The sequence below is a fragment of the Saccoglossus kowalevskii genome, chromosome 6, assembly GCF_978046115.1.
Source record: "Saccoglossus kowalevskii chromosome 6, keSacKowa6.1, whole genome shotgun sequence".
NCBI classification, from domain to species: Eukaryota; Metazoa; Hemichordata; class Enteropneusta; family Harrimaniidae; genus Saccoglossus; species Saccoglossus kowalevskii.
The window spans coordinates 9,385,475-9,412,974 of NC_140646.1; the positions used below are offsets into that span (position 1 = coordinate 9,385,475).

Below are 27,500 nucleotides of genomic sequence, written 5' to 3' on the forward strand. Positions count from 1 at the left end.
ACAACCGTCACCCTACACACGGTTACTCAACGAATACCATACTCTACAGTAGACATTTTTCGCTCTCCACCAAAAATAGAATGGTTTTATTTCATATTAGTTGTGTCTGTGTCAGTGTCGTATTTGATTTCACATGTTTAGTTTGATCTTGTTTATGGTGGACATTATTACTACGCGTATGTATTATTACCAATTTTATATGGCCGTGTGATCCACCGTATTTTTTTCAACGGTCGTTCTATAAATTTCTGATTGTATTTATTCTTATTTTAACATCATAAAAACAAAAATGATACACTTGTACATGAAACAGTAGGTAATGAACTGTAAATGCGGGCGGTTGCGCTGTCAGGCGAGCGAGCGAGCGAGCGATTGCGCGAGCGGATACTTCCGGATTTGCGTGGCCGAAAAAAAAGCGGAAATTGCGCGGTCGAATTGAACAAAGCGAGCCAAAAAAAAAAAACGATCGAAATCCGGAAGCGGGCGGGAGGTTCGGCGAAATGAGTACTGTATGGTGGACTGTGCTTCACGGTATCCAGAGGCCGTTCCACTTAAAAATATAGATACGGAGACTGTAGCCGAGGCGTTGATTGACTTTTATAGCCGATTGGGGGTTCCCGAAGAAGTACTAAGTGACATGAGGACTCAGTTTGTGTCAGAATGCATGCAAGAAGTATCAAGATTGCTCAGCATTAAGAGATTGACGTCTACGCCCTATCACCCCATCTGTAATGGACTGGTGGAAAAGTTTAATGGTACATTGAAGAAGATGTTAAAGCGGTTGTGCCATGAACAACCAAGGCAATGGCATCGGTATATTAGTGCTTTACTCTTCGCATATAGAGAGGTACCACAGGAGTCAACTGGGTTTTCCCCATTTGAGCTGTTATATGGTCGAACAGTTAGAGGCCCAATGAAGATATGGACCGAAGAGAGCGATACTCCTGAGATAGTTAATAGTTACCAGTATGTGTTTGAGTTGAGAGATCGGTTAGAACAGACTTTAGAGATTGCTCGAGAGGAATTACAAAAGGCACAGAACCGATACAAGTGTTACTATGATCGTAAAACGAAGAAACGAGTGCTTAAGGAAGGAGATAAGGTGTTAATTTTGCTGCCAACTGACAACAACAAGCTATTGATGCAGTGGAAGGGTCCTTATGTGGTGGAGCAGGTAATAGGCAAAAACGATTATCGAGTGAGGGTAGGTGACAAAGTGAAGACCTATCATGTAAATATGTTAAAGTTGTATGTTGAGCGGGAGATGTCACCTCAACCAGATGGAAGTGAGACAAGTTACTCACCAAATACGGCCATATACTTGATGAATGCTGTGCGCGCAGCTACAGCGGGGTGCAACGAGTCAGATGAAGAGAATACTGTAGATGAAAATGATCTTAGGAACTTGTAAACCCAAGGAATCAGGTAAAGATGTTCAAATTGGTACAGACCTGACAGAACACCAGAGAAAAGAACTGGTTGGTTTAGTCACAATACTTATGATAAGGTGTTTACTGACTTGCCAGGAAAGACCAAGATAATCAGTCATAAGATTGACCTGACAAATGATACACCAATACGATCTAAGCCATATACTCACTACCATATGCAATAAGGGAGAACCCATGGCAAGATATTGAAGATATGTTAAAAATGGGAGTAATCAGGAAGTCCACATCACCCTATGCCTCACCGGTGGTGATTGTAAAGAAGAAGGATGGATCGAATCGCATATGTGTAGACTATAGGAAATTAAATAAGGTCACTGTAACCGACCCTGAGCCAATGGTAACAACAGGGGATATATTTCAGAGGCTACATAATAGTAAGTTCCTGTCAAAAATTGATTTAAATAAAGGTTATTGGCAGATACCAGTAGCTGAAGAAGATATACCAAAGACAGCATTTGTTACTCCCGATGGAACTTATGAATTTTTAAGGATGCCATTTGGAATGAAGAATTCGGGAGCTACTCTGGTGCGGGGAATCAGGAAATTATTGTCAGGTATGGAGGGGGTTGGAAGCTATATAGATGACCTGATAGTTTATTCAAGCTGCTGGGATGAGCATGTTCAAGTATTATCTGAGTTGTTACGAAGACTGAGGGCAGCGGACATAACAGCTAGACCATCCAAGTGTGTTCTGGGTGCAACATCAGTAGAATTCCTGGGTCATGAAATTGGACACAATTGGGTGAGTCCGAGTCACGACAACATGGAAAAAATTTGAGAAGCGCAAAGTCCAGCGACCAAGAAAGGTGTCCGATCATTCTTTGGGCTGGTCAATTACTACAGAGACCACATCCCCTTATTCGCAACTATTGCAGCACCCCTGATTGATCTACTAAGGAAAGGACAACCCAACAAAGTTGTATGGGGAGAGGCCCAGGAGAAAGCATATAACACTTTGTGGGAATACTTATTGGGCAAACCAATTTTGAAGTTGCCAGACCCACAGAAACCATTTGTGTTGCAGACGGACACGTCTCAGGTAGGAATTGGAGCAGTACTTATGCAGAATCATGGTGAGAAGCTTCATCCAGTTGCGTATGCAAGTAAGAAGTTATCCGATGCAGAAAAGAAATATTCAACTGTAGAAAGGGAATGTTTAGCCATTGTATGGGCGTGAATAAATTTCACCTATATTTAGCCGGTGTGGAGTTCATTTTGCAGACGGATCATAAACCATTGTCTTACCTGGATAAAGCCAAGTTTGCAAATGACCGAGTGATGAGATGGGCGATGACTCTGCAAGGATATAATTATCGTGTTGAGGATATTCCTGGACGGGACAATGTGGTAGCGGACTACCTGAGTAGATTGATGGACTGAGGAACTTTTGAACAGTATAGTAGAATGTTATTCGTTTATGACTGTATTTCATATTTTATTATATTCTACTGTATGTGATTTTCAAATTTTTGTACTCAGAGCTTTATTCAGTTCGATTTGATATATTGTATTGTTGTTTTATTTGAAATTGTTATCGTATTCGTATCATTGACGTCGTTGCTAGTCATGTAATATTATATGTTATAATATTCTTGAGAGGGGAGGCATGTCGCATACGACTTGTTTACCACTTCCGTGTGACTGAGAATGCTCTAGAACCGTACTGTGTCTGGGTGGAATTTTTAGAACTTGGTTGAATAGGTAATAGGACACTGTATAAAGCAATAGAAGGTAATGGAATATTCTAGAAATTTGTAGTAAGTTCCAGACTTGTTATGTATGCTGATGTAATGGTCTATTTATAGACAGTGTGGGTATATATAGGGGAGTTGTTCAGCACTGAGATCAGATCGGAGATCTCGTTGAATTGTATTGGAGTTTAAGTATCTAGTTATTGGAGTAGTGGAGTTTTACCGCGTTATTGTACTTGATGTTTGCAGAGTATAATAATACCAGTACCAGTTGAAACCTCATCTGTTGACTGCGTTTTCTTATTTTATCATCGCCGCCAGGGAAGTCTTTTTGTTACTGTTGCCATTTTGGTATTTGAACCATCACACCTGTATACTATACCAATTACGGTAATATTACGGTGCGTGTGACAATTGTTCATTTTCTAAAGATGTATTCAGTTCTTTAATTGAAATGTGCATTGCTAACAGCGGAGCTATCTCAGCCGATAGGCTGGTTGTTTAAAAAAACTTGCCGCCCCAGGGACAAGTGACAATTCATTTTTTTTAAATATCATTTATTAGGATTTCTGCATGAAGTAACACGTTACATGTATCATTATAACAAGAAAAATAAGAATTTTTTTTGTTCAGCTTGTATAATGGATTCTATAATTAATATATCATGGGTATTTTTGTAAAGTGTACCTTTATGTATTACCGGTAAAATATGCACACCATTAAAATGATAAAAACCTCAAATGCAACCATAGTACACACACACAGTCAACAAAATTATCGAGAGTGATTTTGGATTACCGGTAGTTTAAATTTTGCCAACATGATGTATATAATTGGTGGTGGGAATTGCCAAGCCATTTTATAAAATTGTGAACAAATATTTTCATAAATAACACTTTCTCATTAGTGTGTATCATTTATGCGTATAATTACTTATCTCATATACATGTACTTTGTATCATTTTATTTATACATGGTATTCCCAGATTAACACCGGTTGTTTATGACACTTACAACATTAGATTCTAAACTCTAATGAAAAGACAAGTTTCTGCTACCCATCATGAAGCTACCGGTACTAGTTATATACCCTATATATAAAATATGTTTTTGAAATGCAGTCCCTCGCCCCTTTGGACATTTTCGCCGATTTTTAGTCGCCGGAGTGATTCACGTCCCAAATTTTGGTTCTCCAGGCGTCTCTAATAAATACCCTATCTAACCGCTGGACTGAATTAGCGAAATTATGAAAAATTCATAGAAGATTGGGCGAAAATCGTTCGTTTTTGGCCTCAAAATTTTTTTGCTCGGAAACGCAAGGGCGATAAGACTCGATTTTCAAGAACGCAGGTCGCTCGGATCGGACGGTTTCTATTGTTTCGAGTCCTTTGTGTGTCTACCCCAGACCATTCGTCCCGGTGTTATCGCTATCGCCACACGAGACTCCAGCTTGTCTCCTATACAATTTGACTGCGCACATCCAGAAAGTAGATGTAGCTGTGATTGGTGGAATACTAATGAGTTGAGTGTCAATCAAACGCCCACGCTATCTTTAGTAAACAAAGTCACGTGACACGCGCCATTTTAGTTTTGGCAGGCGATTTCAAGGCAGCACGCTTAACCCTTTCGTTCACAGGTAGGGAGATATTAGAATGACTGACAATTTCACGCCACTGTTTTACATTATTGGCGGATTTTTCTGCGCTATCAATCTTTCTCTTACAAACTAGACATAGATGAGACGACAGAGTCGCTCCTTTCACAACGTCGCACTGGATCAAATTGGAAAGACGATTTCCATAAGTTATCCCTCCTGCTTTTCCTGGCTTGAATAAATTCACACACGACTTTAACTGTCCACAAACTCGAAGACTACACGAACACAGTCTACAATAGTCGTCCGCAACAATATGTATGTATTTCTTCGGTGTACTGATGCACGAATGCACCGTGACACGGTGTTTCTCGGGTGTCGCCATCGCTGAGAATGCCGCTGGCGCAATTTTTCACCCAACTCGCGATTCTGTTTTGCAACATTTTATCAATATTCCCTTTGACAAAATCGCCGACAAAAGCACCGCTTTGCTGATCTTTTGTTCTATAATTCTTAATGCAAACACCGACCCTAGTAGTAATTAGTAACGTCGCCTAGTACATATGAACGGTCATCATTGCAAATCGAACATCCTTTTGAAATTTGGACGTCGGGCAGGCGATTTCAAGGCACCGCACTTAAATATTAGCAACATATTTTTCTGAGCGGTTGTTTATTCTCTTTCAAACGAGACATAAATGTAACGACATAGTCGATCCCTTATCCACCGCTAAGAATGCCGCAATGTTTCGTTCGTTTTGCAACATGCCACAAATCGTCGAAAAAAACACCACTTCGACGGAAGCTTGCGTAATAAGGGGGTTAAAACAAGAAAACAAATGCCATGTTTAATACATATCGACCTGTTTTACTTGCGAAAGATAACGGAACATGAACTCGTTTCGTGCGACTTCGGAACCCGAAGGAACACACCAACAACGTTGAATTTACCCGCTATCTTCCAAATATGGTATATTAATTTATTCAGTTGTTTATTTAGAGTGACGTCCGCGGTCGAATGCGATTGGCTATCGATGTCAGTGCAAAGGTCATATGGATATTAAAATTAAGTGGGCGGAAGGAAAATTGTATAGGAGACAAGCTGGAGTCTCGTGTGGCGATAGCGATAACACCGGGACGAATGGTCTGGGGTATTGTGTGTCTAGAAACATAACAACTTTGTTTTTTGGTGAATATAGAACATGCTCTGTTCCAATAAAGGATTTTGATATGCAAATCGATCAGTTTTAATAGTTACTTATTGTAACGTCTCCTACATAAATAGTCCTCTACTCCCCAGAATTTGACAATGGTACTCGCCCAGAATGGACTTTCTGATCAGCGCGTCTTTGATTGTAGCAATGTTTACGCCACTGTACGAAAATACGCACACTCGCGAATTTGACAACATTCACTTGAGCGTTTTAGGATAGTGGGAATATAAGCAAATAGATGGAAATGCCAGTTACATCACTCATGAAGATTGATGATTCGATTGCTGGCCGGGATAGATGTATTAAGTGTCTCTTTCTAACAATATGTCTACACATGCGATTCTCAATTTCGATGTGTAAAATCATATCGCTGCTGTTGACGGCAACATATTGTTTTGGTTTTGCGACTCTCTTGGCATGGGCAACTGATTTTTAGGTTTCTGTTTTTATATATTCTGACGTTTACTTGGTCGTATTTTGTATATATAAAAAAAAAGTAACCACTCAGACACTGACAACAAGTGAGTAAAGGGACCGGGACATAGTCAACATGGGACTCTGAAGGCCCGGAGAAAGCGTCATCTTACAAATTTACAATATCATTCTTCCGAACAATCTGATATTTATGCTGGATAACAAACAAAGTATACAAGTACTGTCTACGATATACTGCAAAATGGAAATAACATCGACAAAACAAAAATACTTCACAGTCACTGTAGCCACACCAGTAAGAAAAAGATACCGTGGAAACTCATTGCAAATGTAAATACAAAATAAATGTCAGTGAATACAATATTTATTAATTTGCAGCCTCCATGGACAAGTTCACAGAAGAATTAATACGTGAAAACACTGGAAATCACACATACAGACATACAAAATTGATTTATCCTAAATTTGTAGGAGACACATTTGGCACGAAGCTATCCAGTTTTTTTGACTGTTACTATGGCAATGGTGTGACCTGCTTGCCAAGTTTAAGGGAAATAGGCCAAGCCAAAACAATCACAGAAGAATTAATACGTGAAAACACTGAAATCACACACACACAGACACACAAAATTGATTTTAAGGGCAATCCTAGCGGAGCGGATCGTCAATAGTGAACAAAAATGTTCGTAAATATTACTGACCGCAAAAGACGCTCATTGCGAAGTGACTTGTGGAATTAATAAAAAATAAATAAAAAAGGGTTCGTGAAAAACATTGCAAAATTGTTATTTCTGCACACAAACCATGATGCTGTAAACCACTTGTAGGAAAGTTTTTGAGAGACAGTTTGGAGGAAGGGGATATTTTATCTGGATTCTTAAAAGAGCGGTGGTCGTTCTGCCACAAATGTGTGAGATTGTGTTGATAAAAGTTTATTTTGCTCTATCCTAGTGGTCAGAATGAGTTTTGATCTGGTTGTGATGTGCACTAAATAACAATTTTGACTGCTAGAGTCCTTTGATGCAATCCAATAATATCAGTAATTACCGAGCTACATTTTGCCTGTGTCACTTATTTTTTAATCTATGATCTGGGCAATAATCAACGTAACCGTCTTTGTTATTATTGGTATTGGACCCATAACACAAAGCGATGCTATGGCAACCAAGACATTGGCTTGAACAGTACAAGGTCATTCATGGTCATATAATAATCCAAGTTTATCTCTATCCCATTGCCATTGTTAACTATATATTACATGTTGAGTACACTATGATTGTAACATAATTGTTTGTTAGGATATTGTTATTTATTGTTATAGACTGACAGGCTAGCACATTGCTATTTTAATAGTGCGCCCTCTATCAGTAGGATATTAAAGTCAAGTTAGAGGGTTCAAAAAAAATATGTTTAAGCAAAACACAAATCATAGCTGATTAAATCGATAACATTGTTCTTCATTGCAGTGATTAATAGTAACGAAGTACGTCAGGTGATGTCCAGTTACTGGATGGATCATTCAAAAGATGCTTCATTGGAAGAAATGATGTTGGACACCCAAGCTGAAAGCCTGGCACAATCTGAACACCCAGAAATACTCTCATTGTTGCCACCATATGAGGGTAAAAGAATAATCGAGTTAGGAGCTGGAATTGGGTAAGCTGAAGTTGTACTTAATAAAGTGTAGCATAATGAGAGAGAATAAATTTTGTGCTTTTTATCAAATTTCCTCAGAAAAAACAAGTGTTGAGTCATAAATGTAACTGTTTGACCTTTATTTCATTTTAGACGATTTACTGGTGTTTTAGCTAAAAAGGCATCGCATGTCACTGCTGTGGATTTTATGGAATCTTTTATCAAAAAGAACAAGGATGCCAACAGTCATCACAAAAATGTTGATTTTAAGCAAGCAGATGTCACGGTATTAAAATGCCCAGAGAAAAGGTAAATAAAGGAAACATGTGGTGATGAAATAATCTATCGTTAGTGAAATGTTTAATAAGATAACCCACATCAATGAGTGATGAATTATTATTACGGCAATTGACCTTTGCATTGTATACTTGCAATGCCACTCTTGAACTATGTCAGGTAAGTCTATGTTGGGCTGGCTTGTGTTTTGGGCTGAAAAACTTACATAGAGATGTCAGCTATAACAGTATAACAATCTTGGAATGGCAGGAGTTTTGTGTAGTACCAATTACATGAAATAGAATAGTACTTTAATGAAATCGTAATGTATTAGGTAAAAATACATACTTTGATAATAAATTTTGACATGGTTAGTCAGTGTTTGTTTTTACCGATACTTGGAGCATATATAATTGTCTTACCTCTTGACTGCATCGATTGATTAACTCTATGGCATTGTATAAAGTACATATTACAGTCTATTAAAGTGCCTGTGCAATGCCCACCCTCACGTTTCCCATTTTAGATCTGTATCCCACTGAAATGGGCAGTTATTGATTTTTTTGCTTAAAATGATTACTCATATCCAAGTAAATTTGGGATATTTCTCGTGTTGTAGCCACGCCCACCTATCCTGAAACGGTCGACTGTTTCCGGATTTCCGACTCTCGCCGAAAGTGCACCACCAAATGCCAAAATGTGAGAGGAAGTCATACCCCTGAGCCATCATAACACAGGTCATTCAGTATACTTTTAAACGATATAAATTTTTCAGTCGGCGTTTTTTTTTTCTTTTTTTTGTCTATTTTCTTTTTTTTTTGAGAGAGAGAGAGAGAGTTTTTAGATGTTGTGTTGTGGGCAGTTGCAGTGAAACGTATAGTCATAGTGTAAGTATTCACTTGTTTCTAATCGATCCGAAGGTGCGACATCAGTGGACGAAAGCCACTTAGCCTCAGATTCCTTTTATGGAAAAACTGTCCTCGTCCATGACAAAAAAACAACTAGGTTTAAAGAGAAACGCCGACAACATAAACTTGGCGCAACACTTTTGAAAGAAATAGATTCCGGACCATGATCACCGAGGCGGATTTCAGAAGAGAGATAGACGTCCGGCAAGTGTTTCAAATGAGTTGACTTTTTTTGCGATCCTGATTATCGTTTTATAGAAACCATTTAGTACCTGTTAAGTAAAAGGTAGCAAAAGGTAGCATAACTTTGACAGTGACACGAAAACGAAGCGTCGGAAAAACAGGAAATTACACAGCCCTTACACACTGCTAATTGTTTTCATTTTCGAAGGCTAAAAGTTTCTGAATTGTTTGGTGGTTGGTGTTGAATGTCGAATTCACACCTCTGTTCTTTTTTTACCTCCATGCTTGCAGCTTGATCTGCGTAATAATTTCTGAAATAAGAATCCGGGCTTGGTCAATGTGTTTCCACCAAATAAAGTTTTAATATGATGTTATAATTATGACAATCACGCCATGGATCACGCTAACTCGAATCTACTCTGAATTTATCTGTATGTGTGTCGATCTCGGTTATTTTTGATATCCGCTTTTAACGCACTTGCCCTCGTCGTGACCTGACGCGTTCACCTATTTCAACAAAATTTCAATTTATTTCCACGCGGCTGTCATTTATTTAGTAATTGTGATTTGTCGTTTTTTAAATTATTTTATAGTGATCACTATAGTCTAATATTTAGAATGTCAAAATATGTTCTCTTTTATTTTAATTTTGAAAGTTTTACTCAGACGATTGATGAAATAAAACCTGCTAAATAACGAGATAATTCCGACGTCAAATTCTATTTTGTCCAGCGACAGTGTACAAACGTGCGCCGCTGACGATTACCGTGACCAGCTACACCAGAACGAACATATTTCGCATCTAACTCAACCCCATGCAACAAAAATTGATACTATTTGTTCATTATGGTCCATTCCTCCTCGACGAACAAGTACCTAAGTGAAAATTTAGTCAAAGACGAGAAAACCGCAGAAGAAATTTGCCTTATTTACACGTACTGGCAATGCAAGCTGTCATGCGACTTCCCCTTCTGACGTCACAAGGGGAATTTCTGTATGCAAATAAGAAGCTAATGAGGAGCCTCGTTTTAAAATACACAAAAATAAAGTTGCCGTAGATTGAGTTTAAAACACATTTTTCACTTAAAAAAAATAATTCATGCTTAGAAACATAAAAAATAATAATATTTATGTATCAATGGATAATTTTAGGCGTGAAAATAGCAGCCATTTCACAGGCACTTTAAGTGGTGTATTTCATCTTCTATTGTATTGCAATGTGTCCATAGTCTTTCTTTCATTGTTGTTTTGGTTCTTACTTATTCAAAATTTGACTAATTCTCTGATGTGATAGGGATTTCAGGTAAAACAATATTGGACTGGCTGGAGTTTTGGGCCATACCATGTATATAGGGATGTCAGGTAGAACAGTAATGGACTGGCTGGATTTTTGGGCGGTACCACTTACCGTACATGGATGACAGGTAGAAAAATGTTGGACTGGCTGGATATTTTGGCCATATCACTTAAAAAGGGATGTCAGGTAAAACAATGTTGGACTGGCTGGATATTTGGGCCATACCACTTAAAAAGAGATGTCAGGTAAAACAATGTTGGACTGGCTGGATATTTGGGCCATACCACTTAAAAAGGGATGTCAGGTAAAACAATGTTGGACTGGCTGTATATTTGGGCCATACCACTTAAAAAGGGATGTCAGGTAAAACAATGTTGGACTGGCTGTATATTTGGGCCCTATCAAAGTTTTGTAGCCTGTTGCTTTCCTATTATTTTATGGTCCTTCAACACTTTCTATACTAGTCCGGAAATGTTTCCTGTGATTTTGCTTGTCAGTGAATGGCCTTGACAATGATTGGTTGATAAACAAGCCAGTAGGCTGGTTGCCGATCCGCTTTGCTCTAAAAACAAACAACATGTTTTTGGCTGTTGCCATGGTAGGACATGAACGTGAAGCTAACATCAGTTTATGACCAAAACTGGGCCCTGTATATGAAGTTCGCAAAAAGCATTCTGTCTTCAGAAGTTCTTCCACTTTATTACTAGCACATATTCTGCTGTTATAATTATTATTTCTGACTGTTTTGTGATTGTATTTTCTAGATTTTTTAACTGAACGCAGCATTTACAGTTTATTCAAAGTTATTAAAGTTGCGTTGAGAGTATGTTGATACATTCTAACAATGTTAGCGCTGGTGATCTCTTGTCAGTGTGCAACTTAGCCAAAATAAAAAGCATGATTATTTGAACACTGCTATTACAAGACAGGTAGGAGGTAATACATTTGGGTAAAAAGTATTAAAAAACCTGTTTTTAGCTCTGCTGTCAACTTTGTCGAGCAGAGCTTATATGAGTGATTGTCCTTCGTCGTCTGTTGTTGTCCGTGTCAATGTTTTACTTTTTCGATTTCTTTTTGAAAACTACAAGCCTGAATCCTTTGGTATTTGGTGTACCTTGGGTAGACCTATCTTGGATTTGTTCATTTCATAATGATATCTTTGATTCTCTAATTTTGGTGAATATTTTTGTCATTTTTGTTAAAAACTGATATTTTCGACTTCTTGTTAAAAACCGCAAGTCCAATTGCTTTGACATTACATATATAGGTACTACATGTGGACCTCTCTCAGATTTGTTCATTTTGTAATGATATCTATAATTCTCTAATTTTGGTGAATATTTTTGTGATTTTTGGTAAAAAGTGATATTTTTGACTTCTTGTTAAAACCCACAAGTCCAATTGCTTTGATATTATACATATAGGTACTACATGTGGACCTCTCTCAGATTTGTACATTTCATGATGATATCTTCAATTATTTAATTTGATGAAAACAGCAAGACCGTTTGCTTTGATACTATACATATTGTTCATTTTCGAATGATATCTTCAGTTCTTTATTTGAAATGTGCATTGCTAACAGTGAAGGTATCTCAGCCAATAGACTGCTTGTTTGGCTGTTGTCATGGCAGCGGTGGGCCAGAATTTTTTTTCCAATTAGTGATGCCTGCCAAGTATGAACAGAACCGGCCAAGCCAAAAAAATCACCAAAAATAAATCTAGATCAAATTTCTTGGTAATGAAAAAAGACACCAAAAAGCAAATTGTATTTTTGTGTCCACACCCAAACTGAGTAGAATGAGCTATGTCTCAGCTTTTTAATCCTAGAATTGTAAGATGAGAAACATTTAGTGCCAAAGGATTAAAAAAATCACACACATAAAAGGCCTAATTTTGCCACATATATGAAACATGACAGTATGCATTAATATTATGAACAATATTTTGCTTTTTAGTTTTGATTTGGTGTTTTCTAACTGGCTAATGATGTATTTGACAAATGAAGAGGTTCTTGCATTGGCCAGAAATATGCTCTCCTGGTTGAAAGAAGATGGATTTGTTTTTTTTAGAGAGTCATGTTTCCATCAATCAGGTAGGTACATGTGTATATTTTCAGAGATGGAGCACCATGTTTCCACCAATCAGATGGAGCACCATGTTTCCACCAATCAGATGGAGCACCATGTTTCTACCAATCAGATGGAGCACCATGTGCATTCATCTCATAATTTTTGACTCCCGTGTGCGAAGCACAAAAAGGGAGTCTTTGCAGTTAGTGTGTCTGTATGTGTGTGTGTGTGTATGTGTGTGTACTTGGATTGCTATATGTTGCAAGGACAAAAATACAGATATATAGCTACTTCCGAGGACATACACACCTTCCGAGGACCTTTTTCATAGTCCTCGGAAAACATAATTTATATTAATAGTTAATTCGATTATTAATACGTTTTGCGTAGCTTAGGTTTAGTATCGGGGGAAGGTATGGTTCACGTTATATTAATATTAATATAATTATACCATACCTTACCCCGATACTAAACCTAAGCTTCGCAAACATTTCTATGTTCAGTCACGGGATATTCAACTCTTGTTTAATTAAACTTAATTAAAATGCAATTCTCCATTGTATTGCATTGTAATTGAGTTTAATTAAACTCCAATTAAAACGCAACCCTATATAGGAACGCGTTTTAATCGAGTTCATATCGCAACTATATTAAAAGTTAATTCAACTATATTAAAAGTTAATCCAATGAAGTCCTCGGAACATATTGCAATACAAGTATGTGTGTGTGTGTGTATGTGTGTCCGTCTGTTCCACTGATATGTCAAGAACCATACATTAGTTTTTGATGAAACTTGGTGCATAGATGCTCTGGGCCAATGCGCAGATTTGATTAGGTTTTGGTAAAAATCCATGCATATTAATTACCTAATTTGCATGATAATTAGCTGATTTTTGGCTGTTTCATGACTGTTCCACTGATATCTAAAGAACCACTCATTGGATTTTGATGAAACTTGGCACACAGATGCTCCAAACTAATGCGCAGATTTGATCAGTTTTGGGTAAAAATCTGTGCAATATTAATTACCTAATTTGCATAATGATTAATCAATTTTCGGCTTTTCCACTGATATCTCAAGTACTAATCATTGCATTTCAATAAAACTTGGTACATAGATGTCATAGGACACTGCACAAACCTGAAAGTTTTTAGGGTAATATCAGTAGATATTAATTACCTAATTAGCATAATTAATTTATTTTCAGCTTTTGATATTTCAAGTACTAATCATCACATTTCAATGACACTTGGTACATAGATGTCATAGGACACTGCACAGACCTGATAGTTTTTAGGGTAATACGAGTACATATTAATTACCTAATTAGCATAATTAATTATATTTCAGCTTTTGATATTTCAAGTAGTAATCATCACATTTCAATGAAATTTGGTACATAGATGTCATAGGACACTGCACAGACCTGATAGTTTTTTGGGTAATATTAGTAGATATTAATTACCTAATTAGCATAATTAATTAATTTTCAGCTTTTGATATTTCAAGTAGTAATCATCACATTTCAATGAAACTTGGTACATAGATGTCATAGGACACTGCACAGACCTGATAGTTTTTAAGGTAATATGAGTACATATTAATTACCTAATTTGCATAATTAATTAATTTTCAGCTTTTGATATTTCAAGTAGTAATCATCACATTTCAATGACACTTGGTACATAGATGTCATAGGACACTGCACAGACCTGATAGTTTTTAAGGTAATACGAGTACATATTAATTACCTAATTTGCATAATTAATTCTTTTTCAGCTTCTGATATTTCAAGTAGTAATCATCACATTTCAATGAAATTTGGTACATAGACATCATAGGACACTGCACAGACCTGATAGTTTTAGGCTAATATCAGTATATATTAATTAGCTAATTTGCATAATTAATTAATTTTCAGCTTTTGATATTTCAAGTAGTAATCATCACATTTCAATGACACTTGGTACATAGATGTCATAGGACACTGCACAAACCTGATAGTTTTTAGGGTAATATGAGTACATATTAATTATCTAATTTGCATAATTAATTAATTTTCAGCTTTTGATATATCAAGTAGTAATCATCATATTTCAATGAGACTTGCTACATAGATCTTCTAGGATTATGCAGAGACCTAATTAGTTTTAATTGGATATTAATTACCTAATTTGCATAATGTTCCACTGATTTATAAAGAACCACAAATTGGATTTTAATGAAACTTTTAAAGAGAACTATGCAGAAACCCAATTAGTTTTTGGTAAATATTTATGCTTATTAATCTCCTAATTAACATAATTAATTAACACTGATATCTCAATTACTGATCATCACATTTGAATAAAATTTGGTACATAAATGCTCTAGGACAATAGACAGGCCTGATTAATTTGGGGTTAAAATTTGTTCATATTAATTCTCTAATTAGCATAATAATTCATAATTTTTTTGTTCTGTTCTGTTCATATTAGTTACCTGATGTACATAATTAGTTTTCAGCTTTTCTATCAATATCTCATGTACAAGTAATTTTGAATTAATTTTTAATGTGTCTTCAATACTCTCAGCACACGGGAGTTCTTTCTAAGCTTTCTTTGATTCCTATTAATCTTGCTTGCAGGTGACAGACCTCGAGATTGCAATCCATCAGTGTACCGATCACCAAGTCTTTACAATGCATTATTCCAAAGTGTATCTTTACCAGTTGAAGGAGATGGTGATATGGCATTTGGCTTTGATATTGTCTTCACTAAATCTATTCAGTCCTACATCAAGGTTTGTATAATTTCCTTCCTAGAGAAGACCTAGTCATCTTTAATGTTACTCAATCTCCACCACCACTAAGACCTAGTCATCTTTCATGTTACTCAATTCCCACCACCACTAAGACCTAGTCATCTTTCATGTAACTCAATCCCAACCACCAAGACCTAGTCATCTTTTATGTAACTCAATTCCAACTACCACTAAAACCTAGTCATCTTTCATGTAACTCAATCCCAACTACCACTAAAACCTAGTCATCTTTCATGTTACTCAATCCCAACTACCACTAAAACCTAGTCATCTTTCATGTAACTCAATCCCAACTACCACTAAGACCTAGTCATCTTTCATGTAACTCAATCCCAATTACCACTAAGACCTAGTCATCTTTCATGTAACTCAATCCTAACTACCACTGAAGCCTGGCCATCTTTCATGTAACTTAATCCCAACTACCACTAAGACCTAGTCATCTTTCATGTAACTCAATCCCCACCACCACTAAGACCTGGTCATCTTTCATGTAACTCAATCCCAACTACCACTAAGACCAAGTCATCTTTCATGTAACTCAATCCCAACTACCACTAAAGCCTGGTCATCTTTCATGTAACTCAATCCCAACTACCACTAAGACCTAGTCATCTTTCATGTAACTCAATTCCCACTACCACTAAAACCTAGTCATCTTTCATGTAACTCAATCCCAACTACCACAAAGACCTAGTCATCTTTCATGTAACTCAATCCCAACTACCACTAAAACCTAGTCATCTTTCATGTAACTCAATTCCAACTACCACTAAAACCTAGTCATCTTTCATGTAACTCAATCCCAACTACCACTAAGACCTAGTCATCTTTCATGTAACTCAATCCCAACTACCACTAAAACCTAGTCATCTTTCATGTAACTCAATCCCAACCACCACTAAGACCTAGTCATCTTTCATGTAACTCAATCCCAACTACCACTAAAACCTAGTCATCTTTCATGTAACTCAATCCCAACTACCACAAAGACCTAGTCATCTTTCATGTAACTCAATCCCCACCACCACTAAGACCTAGTCATCTTTCATGTAACTCAATCCCAACTACCAGTAAAACCTAGTCATCTTTCATGTAACTCAATCCCAACTACCACAAAGACCTAGTCATCTTTCATGTAACTCAATCCCCACCACCACTAAGACCTAGTCATCTTTCATGTTACTCAATCCCAACCACCACTATGACCTAGTCATCTTTCATGTAACTCAATCCAAACTACCACTAAGACCTAGTCATATTTCATGTAACTCAATCCCAACCACCACTAAGACCTAGTCATCTTTCATGTAACTCAATCCCAACTACCACTAAGATCTAGTCATCTTTCATGTAACTCAATCCCAACCACCAAGACCTAGTCATCTTTCATGTAACTCAATCCCAACTACCACTAAGACCTAGTCATCTTTCATGTAACTCAATCCCAACTACCACAAAGACCTAGTCATCTTTCATGTTACTGAATTCCCACCACCACTAAAACCTAGTCATCTTTCATGTAACTCAATCCCAACTACCACAAAGACCTAGTCATCTTTCATGTAACTCAATCCCCACCACCACTAAGACCTAGTCATCTTTCATGTTACTCAATTCCCACCACCACTAAGACCTAGTCATCTTTCATGTAACTCAATCCAAACTACCACTAAGACCTCGTCATCTTTTATGTAACTCAATCCCAACCACCACTATGACCTAGTCATCTTTCATGTAACTCAATCCCAACCACCACTAAGACCTAGTCATCTTTCATGTAACTCAATCCCAACTACCACTAAGACCAAGTAATCTTTCATGTAACTCAATCCCAACTACCACTAATGCCTGGTCATCTTTCATGTAACTCAATCCCAACTACCACTCAGACCTAGTCATCTTTCATGTAACTCAATCCCAACTACCACTAATGCCTGGTCATCTTTCATGTAACTCAATCCCAACTACCACTAAGACCTAGTCATCTTTCATGTAACTCAATCCCCACCACCACTAAGACCTAGTCATCTTTCATATAACTCAATCCCAGCCACCACTAAGACCTAGTCATCTTTCATGTAACTCAATCCCAACTACCACTAAGACCAAGTCACCTTTCATGTAACTCAATCCCAACTACCACTAAAGCCTGGTCATCTTTCATGTAACTTAATCCCAACTACCACTAAGACCTAGTCATCTTTCATGTAACTCAATCCCAACTACCACTAAAACCTAGTCATCTTTCATGTAACTCAATCCCAACTACCACTAAAGCCTGGTCATCTTTCATGTAACTTAATCCCAACTACCACTAAGACCTAGTCATCTTTCATGTAACTCAATTCCCACTACCACTAAAACTTAGTCATCTTTCATGTAACTCAATCCCAACTACCACAAAGACCTAGTCATCTTTCATGTTACTCAATTCCCACCACCACTAAGACCTAGTCATCTTTCATATAACTCAATCCCAACTACCACTAAAACCTAGTCATCTTTCATGTTACTCAATTCCCACCACCACTAAGACCTAGTCATCTTTCATATAACTCAATCCCAACCACCACTAAGACCTAGTCATCTTTCATGTAACTCAATCCCAACTACCACTAAAGCCTGATCATCTTTCATGTAACTTAATCCCAACTACCACTAAGACCTAGTCATCTTTCATGTAACTCAATTTCCACTACCACTAAAACCTAGTCATCTTTCATGTAACTCAATCCCTACTACCACTAAAACCTAGTCATCTTTCATGTAACTCAATCCCAACTACCACTAAGACCTAGTCATCTTTCATGTAACTCAATCCCAACTACCACTAAAACCTAGTCATCTTTCATGTAACTCAATCCCAACCACCACTAAGACCTAGTCATCTTTCATGTAACTCAATCCCAACTACCACTAAAACCTAGTCATCTTTCATGTAACTCAATTCCCACCACCACTAAGACCTAGTCATCTTTCATGTTACTCAATCCCAACTACCACTAAAACCTAGTCATCTTTCATGTAAATCAATCACAACTACCACAAAGACCTAGTCATCTTTCATGTAACTTAATCCCAACTACCACTAAGACCTAGTCATCTTTCATGTTACTCAATTCCCACTACCACTAAGTCCTAGTCATCTTTCATATAACTCAATCCCAACTACCACTAAAACCTAGTCATCTTTCATGTTACTCAATCCCCACCACCACTAAGACCTAGTCATCTTTCATGTTACTCAATCTCAACTACCACTAAGACCTAGTCATCTTTCATGTAACTCAATCCCAACTACCACTAAAGCCTGGTCATCTTTCATGTAACTTAATCCCAACTACCACTAAGACCTAGTCATCTTTCATGTAACTCAATCCCAACTACCACTAATGCCTGGTCATCTTTCATGTAACTCAATCCCAACTACCACTAAGACCTAGTCATCTTTCATGTAACTCAATCCCAACTACCACTAAGACCAGGTCATCTTTCATGTAACTCAATCCCAACTACCACTAATGCCTGGTCATCTTTCATGTAACTCAATCCCAACTACCACTAAGACCTAGTCATCTTTCATGTAACTCAATCCCAACTACCACTAATGCCTGGTCATCTTTCATGTAACTCAATCCCAGGCTACCACTAAGACCTAGTCATCTTTCATGTAACTCAATCCCAACTACCACTAATGCCTGGTCATCTTTCATGTAACTTAATCCCAACTACAACTAAGACCTAGTCATCTTTCGTGTAACTCAATCCCACCTCCCACTAATGCCTGGCCATCTTTCATGTAACTCAATCCCAACTACCACTAAGACCTAGTCATCTTTCATGTAACTCAATCCCAACTACCACTAAGACCTAGTCATCTTTCATGTAACTCAATCCCAACCACCAAGACCTAGTCATCTTTCATGTAACTCAATCCCAACTACCACTAAGACCTAGTCATCTTTCATGTAACTCAATCCCAGCCACCACTAAGACCTAGTCATCTTTCATGTAACTCAATCCCAACTACCACTAAGACCTAGTCATCTTTCATGTAACTCAATCCCCACCACCACTAAGACCTAGTCATCTTTCATGTTACTCAATCTCAACTACCACTAAGACCTAGTCATCTTTCATGTAACTCAATCCCAACTACCACTAAAGCCTGGTCATCTTTCATGTAACTTAATCCCAACTACCACTAAGACCTAGTCATCTTTCATGTAACTCAATCCCAACTACCACTAAGACCTAGTCATCTTTCATGTAACTCAATCCGAACCACCAAGACCTAGTCATCTTTCATGTAACTCAATCCCAACTACCACTAAGACCTAGTCATCTTTCATGTAACTCAATCCCAACCACCACTAAGACCTAGTCATCTTTCATGTAACTCAATCCCAACTACCACTAAGACCTAGTCATCTTTCATGTAACTCAATCCCCACCACCACTAAGACCTAGTCATCTTTCATGTTACTCAATCTCAACTTCCACTAAGACCTAGTCATCTTTCATGTAACTCAATCCCAACTACCACTAAAGCCTGGTCATCTTTCATGTAACTTAATCCCAACTACCACTAAGACCTAGTCATCTTTCATGTAACTCAATTCCAACTACCGCTGAGACCTAGTCATCTTTCATGTAACTCAATCCCAACCACCAAGACCTAGTCATCTTTCATGTAACTCAATCCCAACTACCACTAAGACCTAGTCATCTTTCATGTAACTCAATCCCAACCACCACTAAGACCTAGTCATCTTTCATGTAACTCAATCCCAACTACCACTAATACCTAGTCATCTTTCATGTAACTCAATCCCCACCACCACTAAGACCTAGTCATCTTTCATGTAACTCAATCCCAACTACCACTAATGCCTGGTCATCTTTCATGTAACTCAATCCCAACTACCACTAAGACCTAGTCATCTTTCATGTAACTCAATCCCAACTACCACTAATGCCTGGTCATCTTTCATGTAACTCATTCCCAGGCTACCACTAAGACCTAGTCATCTTTCATGTAACTCAATCCCAACTACCACTAATGCCTGGTCATCTTTCATGTAACTTAATCCCAACTACAACTAAGACCTAGTCATCTTTCGTGTAACTCAATCCCACCTCCCACTAATGCCTGGCCATCTTTCATGTAACTCAATCCCAACTACCACTAAGACCTAGTCATCTTTCATGTAACTCAATCCCAACTACCACTAAGACCTAGTCATCTTTCATGTAACTCAATCCCAACCACCAAGACCTAGTCATCTTTCATGTAACTCAATCCCAACTACCACTAAGACCTAGTCATCTTTCATGTAACTCAATCCCAGCCACCACTAAGACCTAGTCATCTTTCATGTAACTCAATCCCAACTACCACTAAGACCTAGTCATCTTTCATGTAACTCAATCCCCACCACCACTAAGACCTAGTCATCTTTCATGTTACTCAATCTCAACTACCACTAAAGCCTGGTCATCTTTCATGTAACTTAATCCCAACTACCACTAAGACCTAGTCATCTTTCATGTAACTCAATCCCAACTACCACTAAGACCTAGTCATCTTTCATGTAACTCAATCCGAACCACCAAGACCTAGTCATCTTTCATGTAACTCAATCCCAACTACCACTAAGACCTAGTCATCTTTCATGTAACTCAATCCCAACCACCACTAAGACCTAGTCATCTTTCATGTAACTCAATCCCCACCACCACTAAGACCTAGTCATCTTTCATGTTACTCAATCTCAACTTCCACTAAGACCTAGTCATCTTTCATGTAACTCAATCCCAACTACCACTAAAGCCTGGTCATCTTTCATGTAACTTAATCCCAACTACCACTAAGACCTAGTCATCTTTCATGTAACTCAATTCCAACTACCGCTAAGACCTAGTCATCTTTCATGTAACTCAATCCCAACCACCAAGACCTAGTCATCTTTCATGTAACTCAATCCCAACTACCACTAAGACCTAGTCATCTTTCATGTAACTCAATCCCAACCACCACTAAGACCTAGTCATCTTTCATGTAACTCAATCCCAACTACCACTAATACCTAGTCATCTTTCATGTAACTCAATCCCCACCACCACTAAGACCTAGTCATCTTTCATGTAACTCAATCCCAACTACCACTAATGCCTGGTCATCTTTCATGTAACTCAATCCCAACTACCACTAAGACCTAGTCATCTTTCATGTAACTCAATCCCAACTACCACTAATGCCTGGTCATCTTTCATGTAACTCAATCCCAGGCTACCACTAAGACCTAGTCATCTTTCATGTAACTCAATCCCAACTACCACTAATGCCTGGTCATCTTTCATGTAACTTAATCCCAACTACAACTAAGACCTAGTCATCTTTCGTGTAACTCAATCCCACCTCCCACTAATGCCTGGCCATCTTTCATGTAACTCAATCCCAACTACCACTAAGACCTAGTCATCTTTCATGTAACTCAATCCCAACTACCACTAAGACCTAGTCATCTTTCATGTAACTCAATCCCAACCACCAAGACCTAGTCATCTTTCATGTAACTCAATCCCAACTACCACTAAGACCTAGTCATCTTTCATGTAACTCAATCCCAGCCACCACTAAGACCTAGTCATCTTTCATGTAACTCAATCCCAACTACCACTAAGACCTAGTCATCTTTCATGTAACTCAATCCCCACCACCACTAAGACCTAGTCATCTTTCATGTTACTCAATCTCAACTACCACTAAGACCTAGTCATCTTTCATGTAACTCAATCCCAACTACCACTAAAGCCTGGTCATCTTTCATGTAACTTAATCCCAACTACCACTAAGACCTAGTCATCTTTCATGTAACTCAATCCCAACTACCACTAAGACCTAGTCATCTTTCATGTAACTCAATCCGAACCACCAAGACCTAGTCATCTTTCATGTAACTCAATCCCAACTACCACTAAGACCTAGTCATCTTTCATGTAACTCAATCCCAACCACCACTAAGACCTAGTCATCTTTCATGTAACTCAATCCCAACTACCACTAAGACCTAGTCATCTTTCATGTAACTCAATCCCCACCACCACTAAGACCTAGTCATCTTTCATGTTACTCAATCTCAACTTCCACTAAGACCTAGTCATCTTTCATGTAACTCAATCCCAACTACCACTAAAGCCTGGTCATCTTTCATGTAACTTAATCCCAACTACCACTAAGACCTAGTCATCTTTCATGTAACTCAATTCCAACTACCGCTAAGACCTAGTCATCTTTCATGTAACTCAATCCCAACCACCAAGACCTAGTCATCTTTCATGTAACTCAATCCCAACTACCACTAAGACCTAGTCATCTTTCATGTAACTCAATCCCAACCACCACTAAGACCTAGTCATCTTTCATGTAACTCAATCCCAACTACCACTAATACCTAGTCATCTTTCATGTAACTCAATCCCCACCACCACTAAGACCTAGTCATCTTTCATGTAACTCAATCCCAACTACCACTAAAGCCTGGTCATCTTTCATGTAACTTAATCCCAACTACCACTAAGACCTAGTCATCTTTCATGCAACTCAATTCCAACTACCACTAATGCCTGGTCATCTTTCATGTAACTCAATCCCAACTACCACTAAGATCTAGTCATCTTTCATGTAACTCAATCCCAACTACCACTAATGCCTGGTCATCTTTCATGTAACTCAATCCCAACTACCACTAAGACCTAGTCATCTTTCATGTAACTCAATCCCAACTACCACTAAGACCAGGACATCTTTCATGTAACTCAATCCCAACTACCACTAATGCCTGGTCATCTTTCATGTAACTCAATCCCAACTACCACTAATGCCTGGTCATCTTTCATGTAACTCAATCCCAGGCTACCACTAAGACCTCGTCATCTTTCATGTAACTCAATCCCAACTACCACTAATGCCTGGTCATCTTTCATGTAACTTAATCCCAACTACAACTAAGACCTAGTCATCTTTCGTGTAACTCAATCCCACCTCCCACTAATGCCTGGCCATCTTTCATGTAACTCAATCCCAACTACCACTAAGACCTAGTCATCTTTCATGTAACTCAATCCCAACTACCACTAAGACCTAGTCATCTTTCATGTAACTCAATCCCAACCACCAAGACCTAGTCATCTTTCATGTAACTCAATCCCAACTACCACTAAGACCTAGTCATCTTTCATGTAACTCAATCCCAGCCACCACTAAGACCTAGTCATCTTTCATGTAACTCAATCCCAACTACCACTAAGACCTAGTCATCTTTCATGTAACTCAATCCCCACCACCACTAAGACCTAGTCATCTTTCATGTTACTCAATCTCAACTACCACTAAAGCCTGGTCATCTTTCATGTAACTCAATCCCAACTACCACTAAGACCTAGTCATCTTTCATGTAACTCAATCCCAACTACCACTAAGACCTAGTCATCTTTCATGTAACTCAATCCCAACCACCAAGACCTAGTCATCTTTCATGTAACTCAATCCCAACTACCACTAAGACCTAGTCATCTTTCATGTGACTCAATCCCAACCACCACTAAGACCTAGTCATCTTTCATGTAACTCAATCCCAACTACCACTAAGACCTAGTCATCTTTCATGTAACTCAATCCCCACCACCACTAAGACCTAGTCATCTTTCATGTTACTCAATCTCAACTTCCACTAAGACCTAGTCATCTTTCATGTAACTCAATTCCAACTACCACTAATGCCTGGTCATCTTTCATGTAACTCAATCCCAACTACCACTAAGACCTAGTCATCTTTCATGTAACTCAATCCCAACTACCACTAAGACCAGGTCATCTTTCATGTAACTCAATCCCAACTACCACTAATGCCTGGTCATCTTTCATGTAACTCAATCCCAACTACCACTAAGACCTAGTCATCTTTCATGTAACTCAATCCCAACTACCACTAATGCCTGGTCATCTTTCATGTAACTCAATCCCAGGCTACCACTAAGACCTCGTCATCTTGCATGTAACTCAATCCCAACTACCACTAATGCCTGGTCATCTTTCATGTAACTTAATCCCAACTACAACTAAGACCTAGTCATCTTTCGTGTAACTCAATCCCACCTCCCACTAATGCCTGGCCATCTTTCATGTAACTCAATCCCAACTACCACTAAGACCTAGTCATCTTTCATGTAACTCAATCCCAACTACCACTAAGACCTAGTCATCTTTCATGTAACTCAATCCCAACCACCAAGACCTAGTCATATTTCATGTAACTCAATCCCAACTACCACTAAGACCTAGTCATCTTTCATGTAACTCAATCCCAGCCACCACTAAGACCTAGTCATCTTTCATGTAACTCAATCCCAACTACCACTAAGACCTAGTCATCTTTCATGTAACTCAATCCCCACCACCACTAAGACCTAGTCATCTTTCATGTTACTCAATCTCAACTACCACTAAAGCCTGGTCATCTTTCATGTAACTCAATCCCAACTACCACTAAGACCTAGTCATCTTTCATGTAACTCAATCCCAACTACCACTAAGACCTAGTCATCTTTCATGTAACTCAATCCCAACCACCAAGACCTAGTCATCTTTCATGTAACTCAATCCCAACTACCACTAAGACCTAGTCATCTTTCATGTAACTCAATCCCAACCACCACTAAGACCTAGTCATCTTTCATGTAACTCAATCCCAACTACCACTAAGACCTAGTCATCTTTCATGTAACTCAATCCCCACCACCACTAAGACCTAGTCATCTTTCATGTTACTCAATCTCAACTTCCACTAAGACCTAGTCATCTTTCATGTAACTCAATTCCAACTACCACTAAAGCCTGGTCATCTTTCATGTAACTTAATCCCAACTACCACTAAGACCTAGTCATCTTTCATGTAACTCAATTCCAACTACCACTAAGACCTAGTCATCTTTCATGTAACTCAATCCCAACCACCAAGACCTAGTCATCTTTCATGTAACTCAATCCCAACTACCACTAAGACCTAGTCATCTTTCATGTAACTCAATCCCAACCACCACTAAGACCTAGTCATCTTTCATGTAACTCAATCCCAACTACCACTAAAGCATGGTCATCTTTCATGTAACTTAATCCCAACTACCACTAAGACCTAGTCATCTTTCATGTAACTCAATTCCAACTACCACTAATGCCTGGTCATCTTTCATGTAACTCAATCCCAACTACCACTAAGATCTAGTCATCTTTCATGTAACTCAATCCCAACTACCACTAAGACCTAGTCATCTTTCATGTAACTCAATCCCAACTACCACTAATGCCTGGTCATCTTTCATGTAACTTAATCCCAACTACCACTAAGACCTGGTCATCTTTCATGTAACTCAATCCCAACTACCACTAATGCCTGGTCATCTTTCATGTAACTCAATCCCAACTACCACTAATGCCTGGTCATCTTTCATGTAAAAATATAAATTAATTAAACATGTCCTATGTATTTTATGTTATATGCAGTTGAAGAAAAATCAAAACCAGCTTTGTTGGTTACTGCAGAAGAAGAGACATACTAAAGCTGTTCATGGTGGGTACAATACATTTCAGCAGTTTCTTGACAGCCAGCAATATTCACGTCAAAGTATTTTGCAGTATGAGAAGGTATTTGGTAATGGCTTTGTAAGTACTGGTGGTCCAGAGACAACCAAGGTTAGTGGTACAAGGCGATTGAGTTCTCATAGTTAGCAACAAAACCAATACCATAGTTGTCCAAGTATAAACCCCTCTGGAAAAACGGCAAATTAACGAAAAAGTAAAACTTCTCCAAAGAGATAATTAGTCCCCATTCGGACGAAGTCCAAAAACAGGGACTTATAATTCGGTCTCCATCCATTCGTCTGTGCGTCCGTGCTTCCGTCCGGAGTCATATCTCAGAATCCCTTGGACCGATTCCGTTCATTCTTTGCATGTGCCTAGTACCTTATGTGGGACGTGTGTACATGCAGTGGTTTAGCGATTCGATTCAAAATGGCCGACTGGCAGCCATCTTGTTTTTTGAAAATGTTGTATTTTGGACATGCTTTGTCAGTTGTCATTCAAACTTGGTACATAGATTATACATGTTAGGTTACATGTCCAGTACAATTTATTTCGCAATTGGATCAAAGATGGTCGACTGGCAGGAATCTTGTTTTGTTTTTTTATGCGGTATCTTGGAAGTGCTCTGTCAGTTTTCATTCAAATTTGGCACATACATGTACTTTATACATGTTAGGATGCATGTCCATAACAATTTGTTTCAAAATCTGGTCAAGGATGGCCGATTGACAGCAATCTGACTTTTTGGCCTTACTACTATATTTCCACAATTTATGTACCATTTTCATTCGTATTTGGCACATACATCATACATATCAGTGTGTTTCATAATCAGATCAAAGATGGCCAAATAACGGCTGTTTTTATTTTTGGCCATATTACTACTACACGGAACACGTGTTTTGATGTAAATAAACAATCTGTTGTATACGCCACTTGTTTATGCTAATTTATTCAAATCTCTGTGTGTACGATACTAAAGTATCTTCATTGACTAGCATCGTTCAAAATAACTCGAGGATGTTACGTCCCGGGGTCACCAATCACTTTTGTGTGCATTTACTAAGTGGAACAGCATTCAACCCTGCGGTTCAAGTGAATATTGGTCTGTACATTTTGGGGTAACGAAAGTATATTCTAAACAAAGTTTCAAATGAAAACTAAAACCTACATTGCGTAGCAGCAAATGATCACGGTTGCGCAATCCAGTCATGCTACATTTCACAATTGTTGATTATTACTCAGTTATGATTATAATAACGTACAAAAAATATATTCGATGAATTGTTATGAAAT

At 38.1% G+C, this 27,500-nt stretch overlaps 1 protein-coding gene across 1 annotated transcript in view; it reads left to right on the forward strand.

Moving 5' to 3' along the window:
- The window catches only part of LOC100378603 (uncharacterized), an 88,321-nt gene that overhangs the window by 25,886 nt on the left and 34,935 nt on the right, over nucleotides 1–27,500 (forward strand). The window contains exons 2-6 of the mRNA XM_085500019.1: nucleotides 7,852–8,041; nucleotides 8,174–8,329; nucleotides 12,643–12,779; nucleotides 15,384–15,538; nucleotides 26,127–26,315. Of these exons, the coding sequence (XP_085356145.1) occupies nucleotides 7,852–8,041; nucleotides 8,174–8,329; nucleotides 12,643–12,779; nucleotides 15,384–15,538; nucleotides 26,127–26,315 (827 nt within the window). The remainder of the gene's footprint in view (nucleotides 1–7,851; nucleotides 8,042–8,173; nucleotides 8,330–12,642; nucleotides 12,780–15,383; nucleotides 15,539–26,126; nucleotides 26,316–27,500) is intronic.